Consider the following 27,062-nt stretch of genomic DNA (forward strand, 5'->3'; position numbering starts at 1 on the left):
AGGTTTTAGCTAGACCCTGGAGCAGACCCACCATGGCCAGCCAAGGAGCTGAGCCGAACCCAAGCACCGAATAGCCACAGCCCAGGCAGCTCTGTGCCGGGAAGCAGCCGATCCTGGGTGAGCTGCTCCTGCTCCTCGTGTCCCAGCGGGGCAGGCAGCGTGGCGCAGGGGTCTCTGCGGGCTTCCTCTGGCCTGGCTGTGAGCAGGGGGTACGGAGGGAGCCAAATCCCCACAGCTCAGCCTCGCCATCCCTGCGCAAAGCTTCCCGCTGGGCTGGGGCTGAGCAGGCACCAGGGGTGCAGCGCCCAGGGGTGCGGGGCATGACGGGGGTGGCAGTGCCCCTGGGGTGCCCCGTCCCTTCCCGCTCCCCCCAGCACCACGATGGGGAAGGGCTTCCCAGGGCCTCTCCTCCACTTGCTGGGGATGTGGCTTGGAACTGGGGACATGGGACACGGGGCTCGCTCCATCCCCGAGTGCCGAGGGCAGAGTGAGCCCCGGCCGCGGTGGGACGGGGCAGGCAGGGGGGTGCCTCTGCAGCCCCCTCCCTCCCTGCCGCCCCTTTGGCCAGCCAAGCGGGGATGTCACCTTTTCCCTGCCGTTTTGGAGCTGCCCCCTCCTGCCCGGCTCAGCCAATGCTCGCCTGGCTCCGCGCGGTGCCCTTGTAGGGTCCAGGGCTTTGCTGCCTTTCCAGGAACCGCAGCTCCCCTCCCGCCGGTCCCCGAGCCCCACGATCCCTTAATGCCCCCGGGCCAGGGCATCCCCGCGGGGCCGGGCTCTGCGAGCCCCAATCCCCCCCCGGAACGGGCCGTGCCCATCCCACTGCGCGGGGCGCCGCTGGTGTGGGCTCACCCCCCGGGTGTGCAGCCCCCCTGCTCCGGGGGGAGAGGGGAAAGGGAGCCCTGGGGGTGCCGTGGGTGTGGGGACCCCCGGGGCCAGCCCCCGGGAGCCCCTTCTGTGCCCCATGGTGCCCCCCCGGTGCATCCCCATGACCCCTGGGAGCCCCCCCTGCGCCCCATGGTGCCCCCCGGTACATCCCCAGCACCCCCGGGAGCCCCCTCTACATCCCGTGGTGCCCCCCAGTAACACCCCAGCGGCCGTGGTCTCCGTGGGGCTGGGCTGGCCCCGGGGTGGGGGGGGAACCAGCGCAGGGTCGCAGTCCCCAGCCCCGGGCAGAGCCCCGGGCAGAGCCCCGGGGGGGGTGGGGGGGTGGGCTGAGGTCTGACCCTCCCCCCGGCTCTGCCCGGTGCTGTAGGAAGCCGCTGCCCGGCGGCAGGGGGCGGAGGGGCTGCTCCTGCCCCCCCAGCGCGGGGCCGTGGGGAGGGGGGCTGCCGGCAGCCTCGACCCCCCGCTTACGGGGAGGGAGCCAGGGCCCTGCCAGCGCCGACCCCATCCCTGCGGGCAGCGCCGGGGGCGGGGGCCGGGCCGGGGGGCCGGGCAGGGTGCGGGGGCAGGCGGGGCCGGGCCGGGCCCCCCCTTCTCCCGGTGCCCGCCGCGGGGGGGCTGTGCCGGCCCCGGCGCCCGGCTCGGCTCAGCTGTTCTCTGCGGCAGCGGCGCTGCGCGGTGCCGAGCCCAGCCGCGCCGGGCGGAGCGGAGCCGAGCGGGGCCGGGCCGGGCCGGGCCGAGCCGGGCCGGGCGGCGGGGAGCGCAGCGGGGCCGGGCCGAGCCGGGCGGAGCCGAGCGGGGCGCAGCGCAGCGCCGGGCGCGCAGCACCGCGGAGCGCAGGTGGGAGCGGGAGCGCGGGCGGCCCGGGGCCGGGGCCGGGGCCGGGGCGGGGGCGGGGGGGGGCGGCGGGCGGGGGGTCCCCAGCCCCCGGCCCCGGCCCGCCGCCCGCAGGAGGCGGCTATATTTGGAAAGTGACCTCTGGTCGTTCCGGAGCAGCCGCTGCGGATTCAATTGTGGCAACGTAATGGCACGGCCGGGCAGCGGGGCGCGGGGAGCGGGGCTGTCCGGCCCGTACCCTGCCCTGCATCTGGCCTGCGCCCTGCCTGTATCACGCCCGTTCCCCGCCTGACCCCGCCTGCCTGCTGCCAGCACCCCGCCTGCCCCCTGCTAGCACCCCTCCGACCCTGCCAGCACCCTGCCTGCGTGCTGCTAGCACCCCTCCGACCCCACCTGTACCCCGCCTGCACCCTGCCTGCACGCTGCTAGCACCTCTCAACCCTGCCTGCATGCTTCTAGCACCCTGCCTGTACCCCGCCTGCACCCCACCTGCATGCTGTTAGCACCTTGCCTGTACCCTGCCTGACCCTGCCTGCATGCTGCTAGCACCCCTCAACCCTGCCTGCACCCCTCCGACCTCACCTGCACCCTGCCTGTATCATGCCTGCGCCCCATCCAGCTGTCATGCCTGCAGCCTGTTAGCACCCTGCCTGCAGACCTCTAGCACCCTGCTTGCAAGGTCCCCTGTGCTGGTCTGTGCTGGTCCCTGCCTGTACCCTGCCTGCACCCCGTTCAGCCCTGCCTGCGCCCCGTTCAGCCCTGCCTGCGCCCGTCTAGCACCCCTCCAGAGCTCTACCTGCACCCCATCAGTCCTGCCTGTACCCTGTCCAACTCTGCACCCCACCTGCACCCTACCCAGCCCACCCTGCACCCTACACACTGCTAGCACTCTGCTCAACTCTGCCTGCACCTTTCCTGCATCCCGCACCCTGCCTGCACCCTGCCTGCACCCCGCATGCACTCTGCCCAGCCGGCCAGGCCATCGCCCCTTCCCCTGCAAGACTGCACCCCCAGCTCTGCTCCCACTGGCAATGGATGAGGTGCTGCAAAACACCTGGAGGGCATCCCCACGGAGCCCACTTGCTCTCCCCAGCCGTGCCCAGGGCCAGGGGGGTGACAGCAGTGGTGCCGGCACCCAGCCCTGCTGGGCAGCAGGGGTTCAGGCCCCCTTGGCGCCCCGCTCCAGCCCACACCCATTGTGCCAGGCTGGGGATGATGCTCAAGGGCCATGGGGACCCCTGGCCAAAAGCCACCGGCCGGGACGCGAAGGGGCCGATGTGCCCCTAACAGTGCCCACACCGGCCCCGCAAGCCTGTGCTTGGGGGCTGGGGACAGCCCCTGGCCGTGGCTGAGGCCCCAGCAGAGCACAGGGTGTCCCTGGGGCGGTCAGTGGCTCGTGGGTCCTGCAGAGCGCCAGCCAGGGGGGTTTGGGGTGCTGAGGGGCTCAGTGCCCCCCAGGCAGGTCCCAGGAGCAGGGCAGGCTCGGGACAGAGATGGGTGGTTGTGGGCAGTGTGCCCAGCTGTGGCTGAGGGCTGGGGACCACCTGGGGGGCTCCTCTGCACCCCAGCGTGCCCATGGGGCTGCGTGGCTGGGCCAGCTCCAGCCCTCCCCAGGGTCAGTGCCAAGCAAGTGGGTTGGGGGCCTGCGGGGTGTGTGTGCAATGCTGGAGGCACAGCCTCCGTCCTGGGTGCTGGGTCCAGCCAGGTGACCTCAGGCCACCGATGCAGGATGGGGCACGAAGGGACGAGCTGTGACCTGGTGCATGGCACCTCCGTGCCTGCCCCAAACCCCCCTTCAGCCCCACTTCTCTATTGCAGCCGCTCACGTGCCAACCCCAATGCCAGCTGTGGGGCACGGCACAGCCACAGGGCACGGCACGGCCGCAGGGCACAGCAGGGCTGCAGGGCCCAGCACGGCTGCAGGACACGGCACAGCTGCGCACCATGGCATGGCCGCAGGGCACGGCACAGCCACAGGGCACAGCAGGGCTGCAGGACACGGCACAGCTGCGCATCATGGCACGGCCATGTCCCTGCCCAGCTGTCAAGCGGCTCTGACCGCAGGATGCCGGTCCTCAGCGCTTGCAGCACCCACACGCCCCTGCACGAGGGCTGCCCCCGGTCCCCACCACGGGGCCAGGACTGTGTCTGGCACCATCCTGCCCCCTCATCCCCCACCGTCTCTGTCCCCCCAGGCTTACCCCTGTGCCCAGGGTAGGAGGGGGTCTCTCAGAGCACGAGGCCTGAGGGGTCGAAACCCCTCCATGCTGTGCTGGGGGGCGTTCGTGGCCTGACCCTGCGCCCCCCAGCCATGAGCCGCCGCGTGGTGCGCCAGAGCAAGTTCCGGCATGTCTTCGGGCAGCCGGTGAAGGCCGACCAGATGTACGAGGACATCCGAGTCTCCAAGGTGACGTGCGACAGCTCCTTCTGTGCGGTCAACCCCAAGTTTGTGGCCATCATCGTGGAGTCTGGTGGCGGGGGGGCCTTCATCGTCCTGCCCCTTGCCAAGGTGAGCAGCCAGGGCCTGCCCACCCTCCCCCCCGAGGATGTATTGTGTGGGAACATGCTGATGGGCTCTGCTTTTGGGGGGGGGCTCTGCTTTTGGGGGGGGCTGCTGTGGCCCCAGAGCCCCCCAACTTTGTCCCAACATCCCCATCCTCATGTGGGGGCTCGGGGCAGGGACAGCCTGGCTTGATCATCGGCACCTGTGAAGGGTGACATCCCAGGGGCCACCGAGGTGATGTGGGAAGCCCCTGACTGCTTTCTTCCCAGCCCAAATTCCCTGGGGCACATGGTGCCCAGGGAGCATCCCAGTGGGGTGGGTCTCTGCCCTGCCCATCCTGTCAAAGGGGCTGGGAGGGGGTCCCCAGCCCCTCCTTGCCATCAGAGGGGACACAAAACAACCTCTCCCAAGGCACATAATTTCCCTCTGTGTCCCTACGGGGCCCCATTCCCACTCCGTGCCTCAGTTTCCCCATTCAAGGTGGGTGCAAAGCTCTGGCCACCACCGGGACCCCCTGCACATCCGCACTTGTGCCACATCTCCACACAATGGCCAGGCTGGGGCCTGGGGGACACCTGGCAGGGTCCCCCCCAGCTGCTGGGGGCTCATCCCAGCACCTCGGCATTGCAGACAGGCCGGGTGGACAAGAACCACCCGCTGGTGACGGGGCACACGGCACCTGTGCTGGACATCGACTGGTGTCCCCACAACGACAACGTCATTGCCAGCGCCTCGGAGGACACCACAGTCATGGTGAGGGGCTGGACCCCGGGAGGGAGGGGGGCAGTGGGCGCTGGGGAGCGGTGCGGAGCGTTCTCCCCCCCCTTTGCTGCCTGCGAAGTGTCACTGGCCTATTTTTAGCCCCAGTGCCATTCGTTTGCGCTGGCGGCGGCTGCTCTCTCCATGATGCAGCAGTTTGTGCTAAATATACCCGTCCCGGCGACTCAGCACCCAGGAATAGCTGGGGGCTGGGGGCTGCACCCCAGCCGTGCCCTCCTCCGTGTGCCCACCAGCACCCCGAGTGTTGGGGATACACCCCAGGACAGAGGTGCTGCCGCCACCATCCCCTCGCCACCCTCCCCGCAGCCTGAGCTGGGATTAAAGATGAGGTTAATTGGCTCTGAGGCCCTCAGCCGCTTAGCGCTCACACATGGGGTGATCCCCCCCACCCCACGCCCTGCTCCCCATCCTCCCCCCAGGTGTGGCAGATCCCTGACTATGTCCCCATGCGTAACATCACGGAGCCGGTGGTGACACTGGAGGGACACTCCAAGCGGGTGAGCATCATCTCATGGCACCCCACCGCCCGCAACGTCCTGCTTAGCGCAGGTAAGGGGGTCCCGGGTCACCCTCCCGGGGGACAGGGGTATCCATGTGGGGTGATGGTGTCTACTCCATCGGTCCTCCGCAGGCTGTGACAACCTGGTGATCCTCTGGAACGTGGGCACGGGGGAGATGCTGCTGGCACTGGACGACATACACACCGACCTCATCTACAACGTGGGCTGGAACCGCAATGGCAGCCTCCTCGTCACCACCTGCAAGGACAAGAAAGTCCGCATCATCGACCCCCGCAAGCAGCAGGTCGTGGCGGTGAGTGCCTCCACCATGTCCCCCCCACCGTCCCACCGCGGGGTCCCCCCCGAATGCCTCCTGACCCTACTAACCTCCCGCACCCGCGCGTCTCTGTGTTTGGTTTTAACCCGCTAACGGCCGGCGCAGGAGAAAGCCAAACCGCACGACGGCGCCCGCCCCATCCGCGCCATCTTCGTGGCCGATGGCAAGATCTTCACCACCGGCTTCAGCAAGATGAGCGAGCGGCAGCTGGGCCTCTGGGACCTGGTACGAGACAGCAGCTCCCACCCAGCCAGTGCCGCCCCGGGGACCCCGCGGAGCTCAGCCGAGCCAGGGATGCCGGGAACGCTCTCCGGCAGCACACGCACCCCAGGAGCCTCGTGCGCTCCCCAGGAGCAGGACTCAGCGGCTGTTTTGGGGGACGGACCCGGACCCCCCCATTTTCCCCCTTTCCCATGCCCCGTGCTGACTCTCTCCCCCTCCCCCAGGAGAGGTTTGCCCCCCACGAAGGGTTGAGGCCCGTGCGGGCCATCTTCACACGGGAAGGACTCATCTTTACCACGGGCTTTACCAGGATGAGCCAGCGGGAGCTGGGCTTGTGGGACCCGGTAACGAGGCCGCATGGAGTGCTGCCCCGGGAACTTGGCCCCCCCGCCCCTCTGCCCCCCCTGCCCAGGGATGGGGTGCAGCTGCATCCCCCCTCCCCCAAAGATGCCAAGTTCCCAAGTGTGCTGTGCTGTGCTGGGCATGGGGAGGGTGCTGGGGGGAGCGGGGAGCACTGGTGGGGGGGCCAGCCAGGCTGGGGAGCACCTGATGGTGCAGGTAAGCAGGAGTGGGACAGGGGGTGCCGGGGGGGGATTGTGTATCCTGGGGGGGGGAGTGAGTCCCGTCCCCACAGTGTGCCGTGGCTAACGTGTGTGACTAACTGGGGTGGGGGTTTCGGGGCCACCACTAACTCCCCCCCCCCCCCGCTGCTCCATCCCCACAGAACAACTTCGAGGAGCCCATCGCCCTGCAGGAGATGGACACGAGCAATGGGGTCCTGCTGCCCTTCTACGACCCCGACTCCAGCATCGTCTACCTCTGTGGGAAGGTAACACCCCTGGGGTGCACCCCCCTGTGCCACCCTGTCCCTGGGGGTGGCCAGGGCGGGCTGACACCCATCTCCACACCCACAGGGTGACAGCAGCATCCGATACTTTGAGATCACGGACGAGGCACCCTATGTGCACTACCTGAACACCTACAGCAGCAAGGAGCCGCAGCGGGGCATGGGCTTCATGCCCAAGCGTGGGCTGGACGTTAGCAAGTGTGAAATTGCCAGGTGGGAGTTTGGGGGGGGGTCTGGGGGTCTGGGGGGGGCAGCCAGAGCCTGACTGCCTCCATCCCATGCAGGTTCTTCAAGCTGCACGAGCGCAAGTGCGAGCCCATCGTCATGACGGTGCCGCGCAAGGTGAGCCCGGGGGTGTCTTGGGGAGATGAGGGGGGTCCTGGGGGGACACACTCCCTCTCACCGTGGTCTCCCTTGCCCCCGCAGTCAGACCTCTTCCAGGATGACCTGTACCCTGACACGCCGGGCCCCGAACCGGCCCTGGAGGCGGATGAGTGGCTGTCGGGGAAGGATGCGGAGCCCATCCTCATCTCGCTGCGTGACGGCTACGTCCCCATCAAGAACCGGGAGCTGAAGGTGGTCAAGAAGAACATTCTGGACAATAAGCCCCCCCCAGGCCCCCGCCGCAGCCACTCCACCTGCCATCCCGACTTCTCTGTGAGTGTCTTGGGGACGGGGGCATTGCAGCGGGGCTGTCCCCCTGCCCAGGGTGCTGTTGGAGGGACTGGAGGGGGCTCACTGGTGACCCTGCGTCTCCCCCCCTGCAGCAGTCAGCCTTGGAGGAGGTGCTGGAGGAGATCCGTGCCCTGAAGGAGACGGTCCAAGCGCAGGAGAAGCGCATCTCCGACCTGGAGAACAAACTCTGCCAGTTCACCAACGGCACGGACTAGCGCGGCTGCCACGGGCAGGCGAGGACTGCCCCGGCCCCTCCCGGGGATTAAAGCCGAGTCCCCGCAGAGGGCAGGAGCCCAGAGCCATGTTCTTCGCCCAGGAGCCGAGGCTGCAGGGAGGGGGTCGGACCCTGACCCCCCCATCACCACTGGCATCGGTCGCATCCTCCTCCCGAGGTGGCCTGGCACACCAGCACCCTGCTGCAGCACCCGAGGGGGTCCCACCTGCTGGGCAGGATGCTGAGCATCCCTCCTGGGGACCTGCAAGCTGGACACCAGCATCCTCCCAGGACGGGGGAGCTGTTGGGCCACCCCCCCAGGCAGGATGCGCTTGGGTACGGTGCTACCCCCCCCCATCAGCCCCCCCCCCCCCCCCCCCCCCATGCCTCCCCCTGCCCCATCGCCCCCCTCCGCGGGTGCTCCCAACCAGCTCTTTGCTCCTGGGTCCCCTTTAATAAAGGGCGCAGCTGCCCATGGCCGTGTGGCAGGTACCGGGGTCGTGGGGCTGCCATGCCGGGGGGGGGCCCCTGCCTGCACCCCGCTGCCCGCACAGCCCCAGCACAGGCGGAGAGAGGCAGAGACAAACGTTAAAGAGCATTTATTGGTGGTGGCCGCAGTTGGAGCGGCTCAGGCTCCCTCGGCCCTGGCCCAGATGTCGCTTGTAGGGGTGCATGAGGGGGGGGCGCCAGCTACGAAAAGTCCCAGGGGAGCGAGCCCAGCCCCCCCCACAGCCCCCAGCCCCCCGTGTGCAAAGGAGGAGCAGCCCAGGGTGGGGGGGCCGGGGGTTAGCACCATTTGACATAAGGTTTCTCTCAGGGTCAGCGCCCAGGACAAGGGGGTGCAGTGCTGCCAAGGAGGGGGGGCATCGGAGCAGGGCGGAGGGGGTTGCGAGCAGGAGTTAAGGTGGGGGTGACACCGGGTGGGCTTCTGCAAGCACCCCCTTGGCTGCCCCAGCAGACCCCCGTGCTGGGGTGGGGGGCGGCTGTGCAGCCCCGCGCTGGCTGTGGGGTGCAATGGGGCTGAGCCCCCCCCCGTTGGCAGGCAGAGCAGCTCCCGGGTAAGTGCACTTGGTAGCGCCTGGGCAGGGGGGCCGAGGGGGCTGGGATGGCCCCGGGGGGCTCCCAGGCACCCCAGGGCCCCCTGTGACCAGTAGGCCCCCCCCATCTGGGGCAGGATGTGCCCCTCACCGCCTTCCCGGGGCGAGGGGCTGAGCAGCACCCCATAGGACGGTTGGGGGGGCGCTAGGACTGTCCCAGGGGTGGGGTACAGTCCATAGGGTTGTCCCCCCTGGTCCCTGCCACCCCAGCTGCAGGGCTGTCACCCACCCGCACCCTATCCTGCTGTGGGGTGCTCCCCCCCCCCCCAGCACCACCCCGGCTATGGGGAGGATTTCCCTCACACCAGGGCCAAATCCTGCACCCCCCTCCCCCTTTGCCCTCCGCAGTTCTTGGGCTGGCTCCCCCCACCCCAGTCCCCCTCCGTGTCTCCATACACGGCACCGGCCGTGTCCCCAGCCCCATTGGGGTGGGGGGGCTCAGCAGGGGCGCGGGGTCACTTGTCCGTTAGTGAGAGCTGCAGGATCCGCTGCAAGTCCTCCTCCTCCTGCCGCGTCCGGCGCTCGGCTTCCTCCTGCTCCCGCGCCGACAGTGCCATGGCCAGCCGTAGCTGCTCCGCATAGCTGGGGAACAGGGCGCTGGGCCCCCTGCCGCCCCCTGGGGCTGGGGCAACGGGGGGCCTGGGAGCTGCCGTGTGCTGGGGAGTCCTGGCGGGGGGTGGCAGGGTCTCAGCGCGGGTCCCCCGTGAGGCCAGCACCCGCTCCCGCTCCTCCAGGGGGGCTGGCTGGACCTTACCAACCTGTCTCCCCGGCGGCCCTCGTGCGACATGGGGTGGGTGCCCGGCTTGCTGTTGGTCAGTGCTTCCCAAATGGTCACCTGTGGCCCAGACAGAGGGGTGCTTGGAGGGTGGGACCACCCCTTAGCACCCCAAAACCTGACCATCCCCCAGCACCACAAAACCTGGGCCCCTGGCATGAGCTCCAACCCACCACCACGGGATGCAGGGTTAGGGCAAGGTGGGGTGAGCATCCTGGGGTGAGCATGGGGACAGGGTGGGCAGCAGGGTCCCCCAGCCAGGGAGGGAGGAGGTGGCAGGGGGGTGGCAGCACCCACCTGGTCGTACTCGCTGCCCGCTTCCAGCAGGCTCTGCTGGATGGCAAACTGCAGCAGGTCATCCTCGTCCTCCCGCAGGGCGTCCTGGTGGGTGCCCACCACGCTGTACCCCCGCGGCACCTCAAACAGCGCCGGGTCCATCTCACACACCCGGCACGAGGCTGCAGGGAGACAGGTGGCGGCATGGCTGGGCACCCCCCTATGTGTCCGTCACCCCCCCTGCCACCAGCCATGTCCCCCCCACCCCACATACTCAGGGAGCTGGAGCTGCTGACGCTGGAGGAGTCGCTGCTGGGCGAGGGTGCCTCGCTGCTGGGGCTGTGCCGCAGGGAGCTGACGGGCTCGTCGCACCCGTTGAGGTTCCCAAAGGTGATGCGGGCGTTGAGAATATGGAAGATGGGGATTTCTGCGGGAAAGGGAAAAACCAAAAGCAGGGAGGGAAGCTGGCTGTGCCACCCATGCTGGCAGCAAAGACCCCCCCCCGTACCGATCTTGACAGGGAAGCCGGGCGGGAGGCGCAGGGTGATGAAGTCCCGCAGTTTGGCGAAGAGCGCATTGCTTATTGCCATGAGGTCGATGATGGGGGCAACTTGCTCGCAGAGGGACAGCGGGTGGTCCTCGCACAGCCATAGCTTTGCCTTGAACCTGCCGGGGACAGGTGCTGGGCTGGGGACCCCTGCCTGCCCTCCCGGGGGCTCTGCAGCGATCGGGGGGATGACAAGGGGGTCCCAACACGCTCCTTCCCCCCTCACTTCTGTGTCTTGGTGGTGAGCTCCATGGGCCGCCCCATGTCCCGGTTGCCCAGCTCAAAGTTGGGGTTGAAGTACTCCTCGGGGGTGATGGCAGTGGGGTTGGCGTGGCTCAGGGTCTGCGTGATCAGCGTCTGCAGGACAGCCCGGCGGGTTGAGGGGTACGGTCCAACTGCGGGGCTGCCCCCCAGACCCCTGGGACACTCACCCCGTTGTTGGGCCCCACGTGCTGCTCGGCAATGCCCAGGAAGGACTGCAGAGGGGTCTTACTGCCTGCGGGAGAGGAGGGGGTGAGGGCCAGGGTCGGCGCAGCCCCCTGCCCACCCGGTCTGCGCCGGCTCCACCTTTGCTCTTGCCCTTGTGCTGGTCCGAGAGGTGCTCGGTCCGTGTCCGCGTGATCAGCTCCACGTTGGACGCGCCGTAGACCTGGGCGAGGAGTGGGGAATGGCAGAGGTGGATCCCCCCCCGCCCCGTCGCAACAGGCCGTAGCTCCCCACCCCCGGCAGCCCACCCCCTCGCCCCTCACCTTGGCCTCGTACCCATTCACCATTTCCGTCTTCTCGCTCCTCCAGCCCAGGATCCCGGACTTGTTCCTGGGGTGACACAGGGCACCGTGACCAACGGACAGTCTCATTCAGACAGCCCAAGGTGCCAGCACCCCGGGGGGCTGCACAGCCCTGGGGGTGGGCTTGGTGCCGCCCCCAGCCCACCTCTCGAAGGCGATGTTCTTAGTGTCAAGCTGGGTGGTGACGACGGGGGCCGTCAACCGCCCCATCACCTGCTCCTCGGTGGGCTGCACAGCAGCCAGCAGCACCTCCTGGTCGTGGCTGGCTAAGGCCAGCGTCTCTGAGTAAACCACCCGCCGGTCGTGGTCGATCTCCATCACCACTGCGCTGGTGTCTGCAGGGAGATGGGTCAACGTACACTGGGACAACCACAGTCCCCACACCACGTCACCCAGCCCCACTGCAGTGCCAAGGGGCTCTGCCAGTGCTCCCCAGGGAGGGCAGGGGGGGACCCCGATGCCAGCTCACCTTGTCCCCGAAAGACAAAGCTGCGGTTGCCCCGCTGCCAGGTCATATGGTCAAAGCCCAGCAGCGTGGTGTCCACCCGCAGGTTCTGGCCACTTTTCCACACCTTGTAGGTGTCACTGGGGCAGATCTTGGACACCAGCGGCACTGGGGAGAGATGGCGATAGCCCAGCTGGGGATGGGGCCACCCTACACCCCCGAGTGGGCTGGCAGCACTGAACTGGGTCGGGGATGCATCTGGGAACCCGACGCCTTGGCGGGACAAGGTGGTCTGCAAGCATGGGGGGCGAAGGGCAAGGGGGTAGGTGTCCACTGGCTGGGGGATGGATGCTGGGGCTGGGGGACTCTGCTGGGAAACTCCCACTCCCCCCCAGTCGTGCTCTGCCCCAAGCTTACCCCAGCTGGTGAACTCCCACTTCATCTCCACGTAGAAGTCCTGGGCCTGCGGAGAGCACAGCAGGGTCAGGAGGAGCCCGTGGCCAGTGTCCCCCCCTCCGCCCTGGCGGCCCCCGCTGAAGGCAGGTCACCTTGCGCAGCTTCTCCAGCAGGATGGGGATCCCAGCCAGGCGCTTGATGGCTCTCTGGTAGTCACGGTAGCGCAGGACCAGCTGCACCAGCTCCAGGTCACGGGTGCTCACAGCCTCCTGCAGGACTGCGGGGCAGAGAGGGGCCGTGCCCAGGGGAGTGGCACAGCACGGTGTGGCATGGCATGGCACCGCTGGCCACTGCACAGGAGCCACGTGCATGTACCACCGCGTGACCTGTCCCTCGGGGAGCTGTGGCACCAGGATGAGCGTGCCCGTGCCTGTGCCAGGGCAGGCTGATGGAGGAGGGAGGCAGTGAGCCCCCCCAGCTCACCTGTCCAGCCACTGCGGTTCTCCTTGCCCACATCGGCACCATGCTTCAGCAGCACCCTGGCACACTCGAGGTGGCCCAGCGTGGTGGCCAGGTGCAGGGGTGTGCGTCCTCGGGGGTCCAGCTGCTCAATGTCAGCCTGCCAGGAGGGAGGGGGGCTCAGGGATAGCTGGGGTGGCCGGACCTTGGCTCCCAGCACCCCCCCACAGACATGAAGCTCCCGGCCGGAGTGGCCAGGGAAAGCGGCCGACGTTTGATGGTATCTCAGAGAGCATGATCATCCCTGAGCTCCCCCAAGAGTTGCACCCCAAAAGGCTCTCCCTGCTCCCCACAGCTGCTGCCAGACCCATAGGGAGGGCAGGGAGAGTGCAGCGAGGGCTGCCAGCACCCAGCACGGCTCGGCATGGCCAGGCTGGGCGGCACCCACCACACAGGCATGGAGCAGGGCATGGCAGCGCAGCGGGGGGCACGGATGCCCCCGGCACAGAGCTCTGCGTGGCTTAATGCAGCTGCAAGCTCGGGAAAAGCCCCCCACCTCTGGGATTAGGAGGTTGCGGGGGGGCTGCTGCCCAGTTGCCAGGCAGCAGCTGCCGGCAGCCCCCCTCCATCGGTGCCGGGAGCACGGCGGGCGACGTGGGCTGCGGCGGGCGCACGTGTTCCCCTGCCTGAGCCGGGGGCGGCTGCGTGAGCGGAGCGGCTGCTTGGAGGATCCCCGGGCCCTGGGGAGCTGCGCGCTGGGGCTGCGATTGTTTGTGCCAAGCCTGGAGCCTGGCACCCTGCCAGCCCCAAGGAATCCCTCGCCCACCAGCGGCAGCGGTGGGCACCCTGAGCACCCACGGGTCCTGCTCCCCGCCTAGGGTGCGGCATTGCCCCCGTGCCCAGGGCTGGGGACGTGGCTTGGGGTGATGGAGCAGGGGGCGGGGGCAGCCTCTACGACCCCAGCACCCAGCCTTGTGGCAGGAGAGGGGCAGTTGGATGCTGACGGGCAGGAGGCCGTGGGGATGAACCCCCAGTCAAGGCATGGGCTTTGGGGAGGCCACCCATGGGAGAACAAACCTGGGGTGCAGGACCCAGAGGTGCCAGCTGAGACTGGGCACCCCAGAGGTGTCTAGGGCTGGGCAGGTGTGGGGGGTGGGCTCTGGGGTGCCCAGGCTCTCACCTGCAGCACGTCCCTGCTGTGCTCTTGGGCATGTCCTGCAGTCACTCTGCCCCAGGTACGTCCCACCCCTGCCCAGGCTGTGGGCATCCCCATGCCGCCACCCCCCCCAATCCCCAGGGGCTCACCAGGCAGGGGGACCCCTCAGGCTGCCCCCACTGACAGAGCAAAACAGCCCCCCAGTTCCCCAGGAGCCAACATGCTGCTCCAACACTCTCCAGACGACTGCTGCTTCTTAATTGCACTAATGAAATGACTCTAATTAAACCAATCACCCCCCAGCTGGGGGACGGGTGCCGCAGGCTCAGCAGGGCTCCCCAGCCTCAGCCCTGCCCCAGTGCCAGGCAGGACTAGGGTCCCTGCTCCGGGGACACAGCCCTGGAGCCAGCCCCAGGGGAGACGGTGTGACCCAGTTTTCACCAGCAAGAGCTCGGTCCCAGGCCCTGGCACGGCTCCGGCACGGGGGCTGCGGCACGGATCTCGGAGCGCTGCCTGTCCTGGGGCTGTGACACCCACCGAGGATGGGGACAGGGACAGGGATGGCGTTCAGTTGGGAATGTGGCACAGTGCATCCCTTCTGCCAGGGCTGTCCCCGGGGTGGGGGACCCCAGCGCCAGCTCCCGGGTAGCTGCGGGGGACACGGGTTGGCAGAGGGAGGGGGTGCTGGGTGCCGCTGTCACTGTGCAGCCCCAGGTCCCTGCCACGCGTGGTGGGGCAGGCTGTGGTGGGGGGTGTCCTGGCACAAGGGGCTCTGTGTCCTGCCTGCCGCGTCCTCCCACTGTCCCTGCCACGGGACGCACTGGCCCTCGCTCCCCGGGTGGGGGCTAGTGTGGATGGCAGCTTACGGTGACAATTCAGGGGTGACCTACCCAGTGTCCTTATGGGGCACATGGAGAGCAGCAACACTGCCAGCTGCCCCAGCACTTCCCAACCCCAAACACCCGCACGTTGGCGGGGTGGGCATGCAGTGCCAGTGCCCCCGTGCAGTCCCTGGGGTGGCGGGAGGGCAGAGCCCCTGGGCAGGGGGACACCCAGCATCACACCCAGCCCCAACCCACTTACCCAGGGGGTGCTCTGGCAGGGAGAAGGGCTAAGCCATGTCCCTGGATACCCCGGACAGAGGTGGGGGGCTCGGCCTGGGCTGGGTCCCACCTCCTTCCCCCAAACCCCCACCTGCCCTGGTGCCTGGCCTACAGCACCCATGGGCCCCCCCACGCACCCCAGGGGTGCACACAGGGCCGGCTCTGCTCTCACCCTGCAAATGGCAGCAGGAGGGGCCATGGCAGAGCCCCACTGCTGGCCGGGCTGGGGGGGTTAGAAAACCCCTCTGCAGGCGAGTGGGGCCAGAGCCACCCTCGCAGCCCCTGCATTTCCCCGTGCCTGCTGAGCCGCCTGCACCCAGCTTTGATCTCTGTCGCGCCGGGCTCCTGGGAAAAATGACCCCGAATTACCACGGAATAAAACTGCTGGTGATGGGGTGGGGGGTGATGCTGGCGCAGCCTCCCGGCTGGCCCCCACAATGGAGGCGGGTGTGGCGGGAGCCATCGCCTGCATCCCGGCAGGAGCATCGCGGCACGGTGGCCCCCTGTTTTGTGCATCACTGGGGTCCATCCGGCACGGCCCTCAGCACCCTGGGGTGCCCGGAGCTGGGCCGAGGAGCAGGGATGCTCACCACAACCTCACCACCGGCCTCCCTCCAGCGCCTGTGGTTTCCTGCGTCTTCGGGGCTGGGTTTTAATTACCTGAATTGCAATGCCACCGGGGAGAGGGAGGCTGGGAACCTGCCTGGGGATGCGCCTGCGGCCCTGCTCCATCACCGGCCAGCTGGGGGGTCCCGGGTTGGGGGACACCGTGTGTCCCCCTACCCTGAGAGGAAGCCACCTGGCCTCCTTGGGGCTGGGGGGCTGCATCCCGGTAGCACCAGAGCCCTGCGTGTCCCCCGTGAGGGGCTCGGTCTGAGGGTGGGGAGCTGGGGGCTGCACCCCGAGAAGCAGGGCTAGCAGCACCCCAAGAAGCAGGGTGCGAGTCGGGGTGCCAGGGACCCGCTAGAGGCCTAGCAGGGAGCCGGGGGCACGTGGGGAGGGATGCTGGGTCTGCGTGCGGCAGGGGATGCAGGGGACCTGCGGGTGGTACCCACCGCTCCGTGCCGGCCCCGGGGGCCGCTGGCACAGGCTGGGGGTGCAGGGGGACGACGCCACCCGTCGTCCCCCCCGAGCCCTGCCAACGCAGGAGGGCCCCCATCCCCACGCTCATCCTCATCTCCATCCTCAGCCCGGCTGCAGCCCGGCAGCATTGCATCAGCCCGGAGCCGAACCGGGCCGTACCGGGCCGTGCCCGGGGGTTCCCCCCCCTACCCCGCCGCCCCCCCCCACCTGCTTGGCGCTGAGCTCCCGGTCCAGGTCGCGGGCGCGGTTGTGCCAGACGAGGTAGTGCAGCGGGTACCTGCCCTGCCGGCCCCTTCCTGCCCTGAGCAAGACGCGAGCATCCTCCGTGCATGCTGGAGTCGGCGCGGCGGGCGCGGCGGGGCGGGGCGGGGCGGCGGGGGGGCGCGGGGCGGGCCGGGCACGGCACCTCCCGCCCGGTGCTCCCCCCGCGCCCCCCGCCGCCCGGCCTCATGGGACTTGTAGTCACCCTGCCCGCATCGCCCCTCCCTCCTCCTCCTCGGCCCCCCCCACCCCTCACGCACCGTTCAGCCCATCACCGTGGCCCCCCACCCCGCGTGGGCGTTGCAAGGGGTCACCCTGCTGGCGCTCAGCCCCCCTAACACCCCCCCCCCCCCCCCCCATTTCCCCCTTCCCATCTGACCTCCGCTCCCCCCATGGGCCGGCGGGCACATGGTGGGCAGGGGCGAAGGCAGGGGGGCACGGGGGCCCCCAGCCCCCCGGGCGGCGGCAGGCTCGGGCCCCCCCAGGCCCCCGTTTCCTTTTCCGCCCGCGTTCCTCCCGGGCGGGCGTCGCATTTTCCGGCTGCCGCCCGAGAACAATGCGAGGCTGGGCCTCCGCCGGCGCCACGCTGCGGCCCCCCACCCGCCGCCCCCCCGCCCCGGGCCGCTGCCCCCTCCTCACTCCGCTCAGCCCTGACAAAGGTGGCGGTGGTCGCCCCCCCCCCCCCCCCCCCCCCCGCACAGCATCCCCCACCTCCCCGCCAGCCCCGCATGCCCCATGACGTCATGCGCCATCACCTCGGCAACCAGCGGTGAGGTCACTGGCTGCACAGGCCCGGCGGCCTGGCCCGTGGTGCTGGGGGGCAGGATGCGACCCTGCTGCGGTGGCTCCTGCTCGGGGGGGGGGGGCTGTGCCGTGAGGGTCTGACCCCCGTGGCTGCCTGCAGGGTCCCCATGGCCATGGCTGGGTTTTCCCCCCTGCTGCGAGGGCATATATGACCCTAGAGCAGGGAACAGAGCCCAGTGGTGCCCAGCACCCCCAAACTCCCCTGCTGAGCAGCCCGGGGTGCTGTGGCCCACCCCCACACATCCCCAGTGCAGCAACCTGCCCGCACTGCTGGGACAGACAGGGGTCCCTGGTGTCCTGGGACGCCCAGCCCAACCCTGGCTGCCCACACAGCACCCCAAGGTGTGCCCGGGATAGGGGTAAGGTGGGGGTGCCTGGCAGTGGGGTGCCCAGTGCCAGAGTGGGCACTGGGAACGGGACTGGGGCTGGATCCAAGATGAGTGCCCAGGGCTGGGGCTGGGATGTGCAGGACCCAGGCTGGGACCAGCACCAGAGGGGTGCCCAGCACCGGAGCAGGGGATGAACAGTGCCCGGGCGGGGATCAGGACCAGGACAGTGCCCTGGGCTGGCAATGGGATCAGGAGGGCACCGAGGCCTGGGAATGGGGTCAGGGCCAAGGGATGCCCGGGAGCAGGGGCAGAAGCAGGGCCGGGGATGCCCGGGAGCAGGCCAGGTTGCACAGGACCGGGCGGGGGTGCCCGTGGCTGGAACCAGACCGGGGAGGGGGGCTGCCCAGGACCGGGACCGGGACCGGGACCCGACCCGGAGCGGGCTGTGCCGGGACCGGGTGCTGGCGCGGCCGCAGGTGCGGGTGCGGAAGCGGGGGGAGGGGGTGTGGGTGCGGGTGCGGGTGCGGGTGCGGGTGCGGGTGCGGGTGCGGGGCGGTGCCGTGCCGGTGCGGGGCGGCCGCGGCGGCGCTGCCGGTGGCGGGGCGGGCGGTGCGGCCCCTCCTCCGCCGGGGCCGGGCCTGCGCCGCTTCCTGCGGAGCCGCCGGGCGCTGGGAGCAGCCGGCAGCCCCCGGCGCGCCGCGGCCCCGGGCCCCCGCCGCCCCCCGCCCCGCCGCCCGCCCCCCCGCCCCCCGGGCGGGCCCGGGGCGCCGCCGCCGCCGCCCCACGCTGGCGCAGAGGCCCGGGCCCGGGCCCGCCTCGCCGCTGAGGATGTCCCGGAAGGCGCCGCGGGCGGAGGTGTGCGCCGACTGCAGCGCCCCAGGTAAGGCCGCCCCCCCCGGCCCGGCCCCGGCCCCCCCGGCACGGCCCCGGTGCGCCGCCGCCCCCCCCGCGGCGGGGCCCTCGCCCCTCCGCCCCCCGAGCCTGGCCGGAGCCTGCCTCGCGCTGCCAGGTACGGCTGCGGGACCCCCCGGTGAGCCCCCGGAACCCCCCCTGCGCCCAATGGTGCCCCCCGGTACATCCCCAGCACCCCCGGGAGCCCCCTCTACATCCCGTGGTGCCCCCCAGTAACACCCCCGGCACCCCCTTGAACCCCCTCTGCGCCCCATGGTGCCCCTGGTATGTCCCTAGGACCCCCGGGAGCCCCCTCTGCGCCCCATGGTGCTCCCCAGCACCCCATGAGCCCCCTCTGCGCCCCATGGTGCATCCCCCCCCGGTATGCTGCCAGAGAGCCCTTGTGCATCACCCGCACCCCACAGCGAGGCCCCTTTGCACCCCCTGGGTGCCCCAAGCCCCCCCCGGTGAGTCCCCTCAGCACGCTGTAGCGCACACCTTGGGGACCCCCACTGTGTCCCCCACTCTGGGCCCTCAGAACCTCTGATGCACCCCCAGTGCGGCACACTGGTGAGGCCCCTGGGCCCCTTTGGTGCACACCCTTTTCCCCCCTCTAGGAATCTCCCAGTACACCCCAACATGACCCAGATAACGCCCTCGTGCCCCCTCGGTGCACCCAGTGTACCCCCTGCTGCACCCAACGCCCCCACGCGCTACCCACAGCCTTGGCACCCCTCAGCGCAGAGGCTGCTGGCGTGGGCTGGGGGCGTGCCAGTTGATGGCAGCAGCACCGAGGACCCCAACAGTGGTGGGATGGGGGACACGCACCCTCCCACACCCCCCAGCCAGCACCCACACCGGCCAGATCCGGGCTTGGTGGTGCAGGCGGGCTGAGCCGGCGGCCGCTGCAAGCCGGAGCCTGAGCCTGGGCAAGACGATTCACATCCCCAGCAGTGCCAGTGCCCGCAGCCCCCGCACCAGGCATGAGCCCATGGGCGTCGTGGTGGGGCTGGACCCCCAAACCTTCCCCGTGACAGGGCCGGGCCCCCAAACCCTGCCCGTGGCCAGCGCGGGTGGCCCCACGGCGATGAATGAACGGGGCCGAGAGTGGAGGCTCGCTCGGGGAGGCTCGCTGGGCGCCGGCCCCGGAAAGCTGCCCGCGGGCCAAGGCTGTGCTGAAATTATTCCGGCCACGCGCCAATGGCCGGATCCTGCCAGGAGATCCAGCGGCACGCGTGGGCACGGGGCTGGCTGGCCTCTGGGCCCGGCCCCTCTGCTGGCGGGCAAGTGGGGGGCACGGGGTGCCCGGGGCGGTGCTGGGGAGGTTCCCTGCTGGGGCAGGGGGAAATGGAAACCAGTTTCTTCCAATCTCTTATCGCCTGGCAGCCATGTGAGGAAATGAGTTATAAAGTCCAGAGGCCGCTTCCTACCACGTTGGGAGCACCCGCTGCTGGGGATGCACTGCCTGGCCCTGCGTGCTGGGGTGTGCACGGAGCACCCTGGTCCCTCTGCCCGGGCTCCCTTAGCCGAACCCCGCTCCGCTGGCTCCATGCGGGGATGCCAGCTGGCCCCAGACCTCCCCTCCCCAGTGTGGGGCCGAGGGCTGGGGGTCGCAGCGCAGGGACAGAGGTGTGCCGGGGCTCTGGGATCCTCCCAGGGTTTGGGGTGTCCCCGTGCCAGCGCTCCCTGAGCCGCTGTGATGTCCATCCGCATCCCGGCCACCCCCACAGTGGGAGGGGGTGCCACCCCAGGGGGGTACCCTGGATGCTCCCGGTTGCAGGGCCGCAGGCAGCCTCGCCGGCCGGCTCCCCCAACAGCAGAGTGTCCTGTTCCCGGCAGCGCCCCGTGGGCAGCGGGTGCGAAGGCACAGATGCCGCCACACCGGCTGCCAAGGCGCTGCCATCTGTGTGCACCCGGCTGCCAGGCTGGGGGGGCTACTGCTCCCCCCCCCAGCCACCCCACCTCAGCTCTGGGGCACTGCAGCACTGCAGAGCTGGGTGCCCCCCAAAACGGCAGCCCCGGGGCTCTGGAGGGGTGCTTGGGGAGGGAGCTGGGACCTTGTGGGGAGGAAGGACATGGGGAAAGCAGCTTTCTTCTGCGGGGCTGCGGGGCTGGCATCACCCCCTTGGGGCCACCATCACACCCTCGGGGCCATCGTGGCTGGCCAGTGCTGCCGCCCCCGCTGCAGACCCTGCACCCCTCAGCCTTGGGGCTCCCCTGCTGTGGGGCGGTGCAGTGTTTCTGTAGGCCCTACAGAAATCAGGTGTGGTGGGGCTGGACAGAGGCTGGCAGGCCCACGGGCTGTTCAGCATCATCACCCTGTGCCTGGTCACATGCTATGGGAGGGGGCTGTGGCCCGGCGGGAGGGTCCCCAAATCCTGCTTTTGGTGCTGCCGGGGGCAGCTGCTGCCCCACAGCCATGCTGTGGGGCTGGACCCCACCCCAGGCCAGCCCCCTGCCCCATTTTTTGGGGTGCAGGTGTGGGGAGCTGCCGGCCAACGGGAGCGGGGCCCCCGCGGGTGCTGGGGCCGGTGCCAGCGCGGGGCCGGCGCGGCCACTCAAACAGCCCTTTGTTCCCGGTGGGGACACAAAGGGCTCCAGTCCGGCTGGCCAGGGCCGGCAGCCGGGGCTGGGGGGGTATGGCAGTATGGGGGGGCCGTGGCACCTGCCCCCAGAGCCGGGCTGCCCTGCGGGGCTGGCCTGGGATGCAGAGCTGGTGACCACTGTCTATGGGAGCCCACAGGCTGGGGGTGTCCACCCACTTGGGGACATGCTGCCACCATCCAGGACCCCCCCCAAAAATGCCCAGCTGGGGGCTCGGGGTGCACGGCCTCGCTGGGTGCTGCGGCAGGTCAGGGTGCCCCTGCTGGGGGTGCGCTGCCATGGGGCTGGCATCCCCCCCGCCACCGGCCGCCCTCCTGCTGGGGGAGGCCAAATCCTGCCCCCCCCCTTCTGGCTGGTGCCTGGTTGCTATGGGAAACCTGTGGGTTTCCCCTGGCGATGGGCTGAGCCCCTCGCTGTCGCTGGGGAAACAGTTGCTGTGGCAACGCATCCCCCCCCCCCCCCCAGCAGCGGGGTGGATGGGGAGGTGATCGCCTGGGGAGGGGAGCTCCGTGGTGGGGACACCGGCTGACAGCCCCGTGCCACCCCCCAGACCCTGGCTGGGCCTCCATCAACCGCGGGGTGCTCATCTGCGATGAGTGCTGCAGCGTGCACCGCAGCCTGGGCCGCCACATCTCCATCGTCAAGCACCTGCGCCACAGCCCCTGGCCCACCACCCTGCTCCAGGTGGGTGCTGGCCCCACAGGGACGTGGGGGGGGACACGCGTGGGGACCCCCGTGCCCACCGGGCCCTGCCTCTCCCCTGCAGATGGTGCACACGTTGGCGAGCAACGGGGCCAACTCCATCTGGGAGCACTCGCTGCTGGATCCGGCCCAGGTGCAGAGCGGGCGCCGGAAGGCAAACCCCCAGGACAAAGTGCAGTAAGTGCCCCCCCGAGACATGGGGAGGGGGTCTGCGCCAGCCGTGCGCCCCTCCCTCACCCTGCAACCTGCCACCCCCCTCCCAACCCCCCCCCAGCCCCACCAAGTCCGAGTTCATCCGCGCAAAGTACCAGATGCTGGCCTTCGTCCACAAGCTGCCCTGCCGGGACGATGATGGCGTCACTGCCAAGGACCTCAGCAAGGTGGGACACGGGGTGGGGGTGCAGGCCCTCCCACCCCCTTGGCTGTGGGGACAGATTCCCCCCCGCCCTTACCAGTTTTCCCCTCCGCAGCAATTGCACTCGAGCGTGCGGACAGGGAACCTGGAGACCTGCCTGCGCCTGCTCTCGCTGGGCGCCCAGGCCAACTTCTTCCACCCGGTGAGCGCTGGCAGGGCTGGGGGTCCCTGGGCAGGGTGCTGGGCTGGGTGGGGAGGCCCAGCACCACGGCTGGCAGGCAGGCAGGCTGCGGGGCTGAGGCTGCCTGTGCCCGCAGGAGAAGGGCACCACGCCGCTGCACGTGGCCGCCAAGGCTGGCCAGATCCTGCAGGCAGAGCTGCTGGTGGTCTATGGTGCCGACCCCGGGGCGCCCGACGTGAACGGCCGGACCCCCATTGACTATGCCAGGTGAGGGTGGGGAAAGGGGGGGGTCACCCCTGCCTGCACCCCCCCTCCTAGGGTGGGCATCACCCCTGCCCGTCCTCTCACAGGCAGGCAGCCCAACACGAGCTGGCGGAGCGGCTGGTGGAGTGCCAGTATGAGCTGACCGACCGGCTGGCCTTCTACCTCTGCGGCAGGAAACCGGGTGAGCGGGGGGGTCCCGGGGTGAGGGGTTACACCGGGGGGGCACGGGGCCCCGCTCATCACCCCGCTCTTCGTGCAGACCACAAGAACGGCCACTACATCATCCCGCAGATGGCCGACAGGTGAGTACCCAGCGCCCGTGGCCACGCTGCCCTGTCCCACGTCCCCCCCAGCGTCCCCGCTGGGCCGAGGGGGGGACCCCGGTCACCTGCCTGTGATGGTGCTGGAGCATCCCTGGGGGGGGGGCGGGGGGGTCCACGTGCCCGCGCGTTTAACATCCGCCTTTATCCTGTTCTTCCCTCCGCTGCCTTCTCCGGAGCGCAGGGTGCGCCCAAAGTGCATGGCACAGAGGTATTGTCCGCTTGGCTCTCGGCTCCAGGGGCCCCCCCGTGCCACCGGCATGGGCCCCCCCCTGCAGCCCCAGCCACCTGGCCCAGCCTGGCACCTGGGGAGGGGGGTCCCGCTCACCCCCGGCCAACTTGTCCCCCTGTGCCTGCCCGCCAGCTCTGCTTGGTGAAGCCCGCCATGCCCGGGGCGGGGGGGGTGTCCCTGTCCCAGTGGGGTGCAGCTGGGGATCTTTTTGGTGGGGATGGGCCAGGAATAACCCCTGCTTTGTGTCTCCCCCCTCCCCGCGCCCCCCCAGCCTGGACCTCTCCGAGCTGGCCAAGGCAGCCAAGAAGAAGCTGCAAGCGGTGAGTAGGGGTCAGTGCTGGAGGGGGTCCTATCCTGCCCGCTCCCCCATCCCGCCTGACGCCGTTCCCGCTCCTGTTGCAGCTCAGCAACCGCCTCTTTGAGGAGTTGGCCATGGATGTCTACGATGAGGTGGACCGCCGGGAGAACGACGCGGGTGAGCGGGGGCGTGGGGGGCTGGGGCTGGGGGTGCAGCTCCCGGGGGGCTGTGACGGGCGTCACGGCGCGGGGAGGAGCAGCCGGTGGGGCCGTGGCCGAGCCCCGCGCTCCCCCCGATCTGGATGCGTCCGCTGGGACCGCAGGCCCCTCCTTCTTCATTCCTCCGGCCGGGAGGTTTTCTCGGCCGAGGGGCCACCGCTGGGTGCTGGGGCTGGGGTGCTGCCAGAGGTGGGTGCCGGGACCCCCGGGGGCGGGGGCTTACCCCAGAGGGGTGCCCTTCAGCTGGGGGTTGGCAGGGTGGGGGCCACCCCATTCCCGTGGTGGGGTGGGCACTGACGGGCACACCGAGCCCTCTCCCTGCCATCTGGGGGGTTGGAGAGCCGGTGCCCCAAAGGGTGAGGAGCGGGGGGTCCCTGCTGGGGGGCGCGGGGGGGGACCTCGGCCCTGCAGGGTGGCCGGGGGAGGCAATTCCCGTCAGCCCGGCCGGGCTCTGCTCCCAAGCCCAAAAGGCTGGCCCCGCGCCCACGCCTGCGTCCTGCCGGCTCCGCCGCCGCCTCCGGGCCTTGCAGCCCGCTCGTTCCGGGGGGTCTGGCCCCCGCAGCCCCCCCGGGGGTCTGACGCTGGGTGCCTGCCTGCAGTCTGGCTGACGACGCAGAACCACAGCACGCTGGTGACGGAGCGCAGCGCTGTCCCCTTCCTCCCCGTCAACCCCGAGTACTCGGCCACACGCAACCAGGTGAGCCCCCCCCCCCAGGCCCCGTGACCCCCCCCCTTGCACTCAGACCCCCGCTCACCCCCTCTGCCCCACACCCCCCTCCCAGGGCCGGCAGAAGCTGGCCAGGTTCAATGCCAGGGAGTTTGCCACCTTGCTCATCGACATCCTCGGGGAAGCCAAGCGCCGGCAGCAAGGGAAGAGTCTGCTGAGCCCCACAGGTGAGGGATGGGGAGGGAAGCGGGGGGCACATTCCCTCCTGCCCCTGCTCAGCACCCCCTGCCCTCCCCCAGACGCCCTTGACTACTCGCTGCGGAGCCAGAGTGACCTGGACGACCAGCACGACTACGACAGCGTCGCCTCTGACGAGGACACGGACCAGGAGCTGCTGCGCAACGCCTCCCGCAACAACCGCGCCAGGGTGAGCCCTGGACCCCCGCCCCGGCCCTGCACCCTGGCTCTGGGACCCCGGCGCTGAGCCCCTCTCCCCACAGAGCATGGACTCCTCCGACCTCTCGGATGGCCCCATCACGCTGCAGGAGTACCTGGAGGTGAAGAAGGCTCTGGCCGCCTCCGAGGCCAAGGTGCAGCAGCTGATGAAGGTGAACAACAGCCTGAGCGATGAGCTGCGCCGGCTGCAGCGTGAGGTGGGTGCGGGGCCGGTGGGGACTCCCCCCTTCGGCATCCCCCCCTCCCCTCGCTCATTCCTCCCCTGCCCCGGCTGCAGATCCACAAGCTGCAGGCAGAGAACACGCAGATCCGGCAGCAGACGGGTCCCGCGCACCCAACCCCAGCCCCCAGCGAGCGGCCGGAGCACGGGCACCCCCCGGGCACGGCCCCCCCCCACCGGCGGGACCGCCAGGCCTTCTCCATGTACGAGCCGGGCTCGGCCCTGAAGCCCTTTGGGCAGCCGGTGGAGGAGCTGGTGACGCGGCTGCAGCCCTTCGGCACCGGCGTGAGTGTGCCGGGGTGGGCGGGTGGGTTTTGGGGTGCGGTGGCCCCCCCAGCCCCACAGGGTGCTGGGTCCTGTCCCTATGGGGCCGTAACCTTTCGTGTGTCGCCAGGAGGTGGAGGACGAGGCTCTGTACTCCATGCACATCCCGGCCAGCGTGTACCGGGTAAGGGGGCCGCGGCGCGGGCGGCTCCTGCATGGGATGTGGTGGCCGTCGCCCTCCAAGGACGTCCCATCCCCCCGCTGCCCTGCACCCCCTGGGTCAGGCTGGGGACCTCCTCGAGGGGACGGCGGCCGTGGGATGTTCCTGCATGCAGGGCAGCGGTGTCCCCTGTGCTCGTCCTCCCCTGCACGTCACCGGGGTCGGCTCCGGACCCTGCTGCGCCCTGTTCAGCGCCGCTTTCCTTCTCTTCCTCCTCCAGATCCGGAAAGGTCCATCTGCCTCTTCGGTGCCCTTTCCCCCATCCTCCCCCCTGCTCTCCTGCCCGCCTGACAGTGCCCGGCACATGGTGATGTACTGGGAGGGGGGGCAGCTCCTGGGGTGGGGAGACCCCTGGAGCTGGGCAGGGCTTGACGCTGCTGCTCTCCCCTCCAGAGCAAGCTGGACCGGCACGGCAGCGGCACTGACAGCGACTATGACAACACGCAGGCGGGTGAGGTCCTGATGAGGTGAGTGCTGGGGCTGGGGGCTGCATCGGCAGCCCCCTTAGGGGCATGGGGCCATGCTCCTGGCACTGATCCCAGGGGGGTTGGTTGGTCCCTGCAGCATGGAGGTGGAAGCGGTTGTGGAGCTGAGCAAGGACGAGGACTTCCCCCATGAGCTGGACCCGCTGGACGGGGAGCTGGACCCTGGGCTGCCCAGCACTGAGGACGTCATCCTCAAAACTGAGCAGGTCACCAAGAACATCCAGGAGCTGCTGCGGGCGGCGCAGGAATCCAAGCATGACAGGTAGGGCTGGGGCACAGCCTTGGGGTCCCTCGGGACCCCCGGGCCAGGGGGATGTGTTCACACAGGGCCATCCCTGCCACTGCCCGTGGCCAGGAGCTGTTGTCCCCGCTCAGTGCTCACCCCTTCTCCTTGTCCCCAGCTTTGTGCCCTGCTCAGAGAAGATCCACTCGGCTGTGACGGAGATGGCATCGCTCTTCCCCAAGGTAGGAGGGGTTAGGGGGTCCCTGGGGTGGGGGGGTCCCCACCAGGCACTGTTGACTGCCCCCGGCATGGTTCCTGGTGCCGTTCCTCTGTCCTGCTGCAGAAGCCAGCGCTGGAGACGGTGCGGAGCTCCCTGCGGCTGCTCAACGCCAGCGCCTACCGGCTGCAGAGTGAGTGCCGCAAGACCGTGCCGCCCGAGCCAGGTGCCGCCGTGGACTACCAGCTCCTGACCCAGCAGGTCATCCAGTGTGCCTACGACATCGCCAAGGCCGCCAAGCAGCTGGTCACCATCACCACCCGTGAGAAGAAGCAGTGAGCGCTGACCCGTGTCCCCCCGCACCCCCCCAGCCCCCGTGCTCTCCATCTCTCCCTCCCCTCCGGCAGCAGCCGGCACCTGGGGCGAGCACGGCTACGAGTGGCCTTCAGCCCCTGGGGAGTCGGGGCATGGGGTGAGGCCCCCCCCCCTCCCCCTCCCCCCAACCTCGTCCCCCACGCCACCGAGGAGCTGCTGCTCAGCCTGCGGGGTCGGTGCCTGCATCCCCCCTGTACAGACCCCTGCCTGCCCCTGCGCAGCCCGCCCCGCGGCGCATGCCTAACTTATCCTGTACATAGCCTGTGTAGCTGTCCGTGGCGGCGGTGGCGATGTACCCCCCACCCCCCACAAAGCCCCTCGCCGGCGGCCGGTACCCCTGGGGCGCCTGCAGTGTTACACTGGACGGGGCGCCCGTGGGCCCCCCCCTCCCCGGGCGTCCTGCCCCACCCCCCCCGGGGCCCGCGCTCCCTACTGTAAGATGTGTCCTTGTACATTTGTATCAATAAAGGTGTGAGCATCGCATGGGCCCCTGGCTCTGGTGGTGATGGGGGGTCCTGCCCGGCCTGGGGCATGGCTGAAGGGGATTCGCTACA

The 27,062-nt window shown here is 70.1% G+C and overlaps 3 protein-coding genes across 11 annotated transcripts; 2 read left to right on the forward strand and 1 right to left on the reverse strand.

Moving 5' to 3' along the window:
• Positions 1 to 1,684: 1,684 nt before the first annotated feature.
• CORO6 (coronin 6) lies at positions 1,685 to 8,305 on the forward strand. Of its 5 annotated transcripts, XM_037373176.1 has the most exons (12): positions 1,685 to 1,722; positions 4,029 to 4,228; positions 4,853 to 4,975; positions 5,422 to 5,551; positions 5,634 to 5,815; positions 5,945 to 6,064; positions 6,286 to 6,405; positions 6,786 to 6,890; positions 6,976 to 7,121; positions 7,193 to 7,250; positions 7,335 to 7,565; positions 7,676 to 8,305. In XM_037373176.1, exons 2-12 carry the CDS (start codon positions 4,031 to 4,033, stop codon positions 7,796 to 7,798), a joined length of 1,536 nt encoding a protein of 511 aa, XP_037229073.1. In that variant the 5' UTR covers positions 1,685 to 1,722; positions 4,029 to 4,030; the 3' UTR covers positions 7,799 to 8,305. The 5 variants fall into 5 exon arrangements, with proteins under 5 accessions (XP_037229073.1, XP_037229054.1, XP_037229042.1 ...); XM_037373157.1 differs by lacking the exon at positions 6,286 to 6,405 and having other exon boundaries at positions 7,679 to 8,305; XM_037373145.1 differs by lacking the exon at positions 5,945 to 6,064.
• Positions 8,306 to 8,380: 75 nt separating this feature from the next.
• ANKRD13B (ankyrin repeat domain 13B) lies at positions 8,381 to 16,260 on the reverse strand. The gene is given in 16 exon segments (XM_037373124.1): positions 8,381 to 9,560; positions 9,649 to 9,729; positions 9,967 to 10,127; positions 10,220 to 10,372; positions 10,454 to 10,611; positions 10,719 to 10,849; positions 10,924 to 11,040; positions 11,043 to 11,141; positions 11,242 to 11,308; positions 11,426 to 11,615; positions 11,750 to 11,893; positions 12,143 to 12,188; positions 12,274 to 12,398; positions 12,605 to 12,740; positions 16,130 to 16,216; positions 16,219 to 16,260. Coding segments are annotated over 16 exon segments (1,947 nt in total). The 5' UTR covers positions 16,243 to 16,260; the 3' UTR covers positions 8,381 to 9,332.
• A 1,805-nt stretch (positions 16,261 to 18,065) lies between these two features.
• On the forward strand, positions 18,066 to 26,991 carry GIT1 (GIT ArfGAP 1). Of its 5 annotated transcripts, XM_037373231.1 has the most exons (22): positions 18,066 to 18,196; positions 21,362 to 21,495; positions 21,578 to 21,690; positions 21,788 to 21,893; positions 21,984 to 22,070; positions 22,186 to 22,316; positions 22,400 to 22,494; positions 22,573 to 22,615; positions 22,818 to 22,844; positions 23,137 to 23,185; positions 23,268 to 23,340; positions 23,981 to 24,078; positions 24,164 to 24,275; positions 24,348 to 24,475; positions 24,549 to 24,701; positions 24,782 to 25,009; positions 25,119 to 25,172; positions 25,429 to 25,515; positions 25,602 to 25,675; positions 25,773 to 25,955; positions 26,095 to 26,158; positions 26,260 to 26,991. In XM_037373231.1, exons 1-22 carry the CDS (start codon positions 18,145 to 18,147, stop codon positions 26,470 to 26,472), a joined length of 2,304 nt encoding a protein of 767 aa, XP_037229128.1. In that variant the 5' UTR covers positions 18,066 to 18,144; the 3' UTR covers positions 26,473 to 26,991. The 5 variants fall into 5 exon arrangements, with proteins under 5 accessions (XP_037229128.1, XP_037229148.1, XP_037229119.1 ...); XM_037373251.1 differs by lacking the exon at positions 22,818 to 22,844; XM_037373222.1 differs by lacking the exon at positions 22,818 to 22,844 and having other exon boundaries at positions 24,164 to 24,475.
• The last annotated feature ends 71 nt before the right edge of the window (positions 26,992 to 27,062 follow it).

Source organism: Falco rusticolus, chromosome 1, assembly GCF_015220075.1.
Source record: "Falco rusticolus isolate bFalRus1 chromosome 1, bFalRus1.pri, whole genome shotgun sequence".
Lineage (NCBI taxonomy): Eukaryota > Metazoa > Chordata > Aves > Falconiformes > Falconidae > Falco > Falco rusticolus.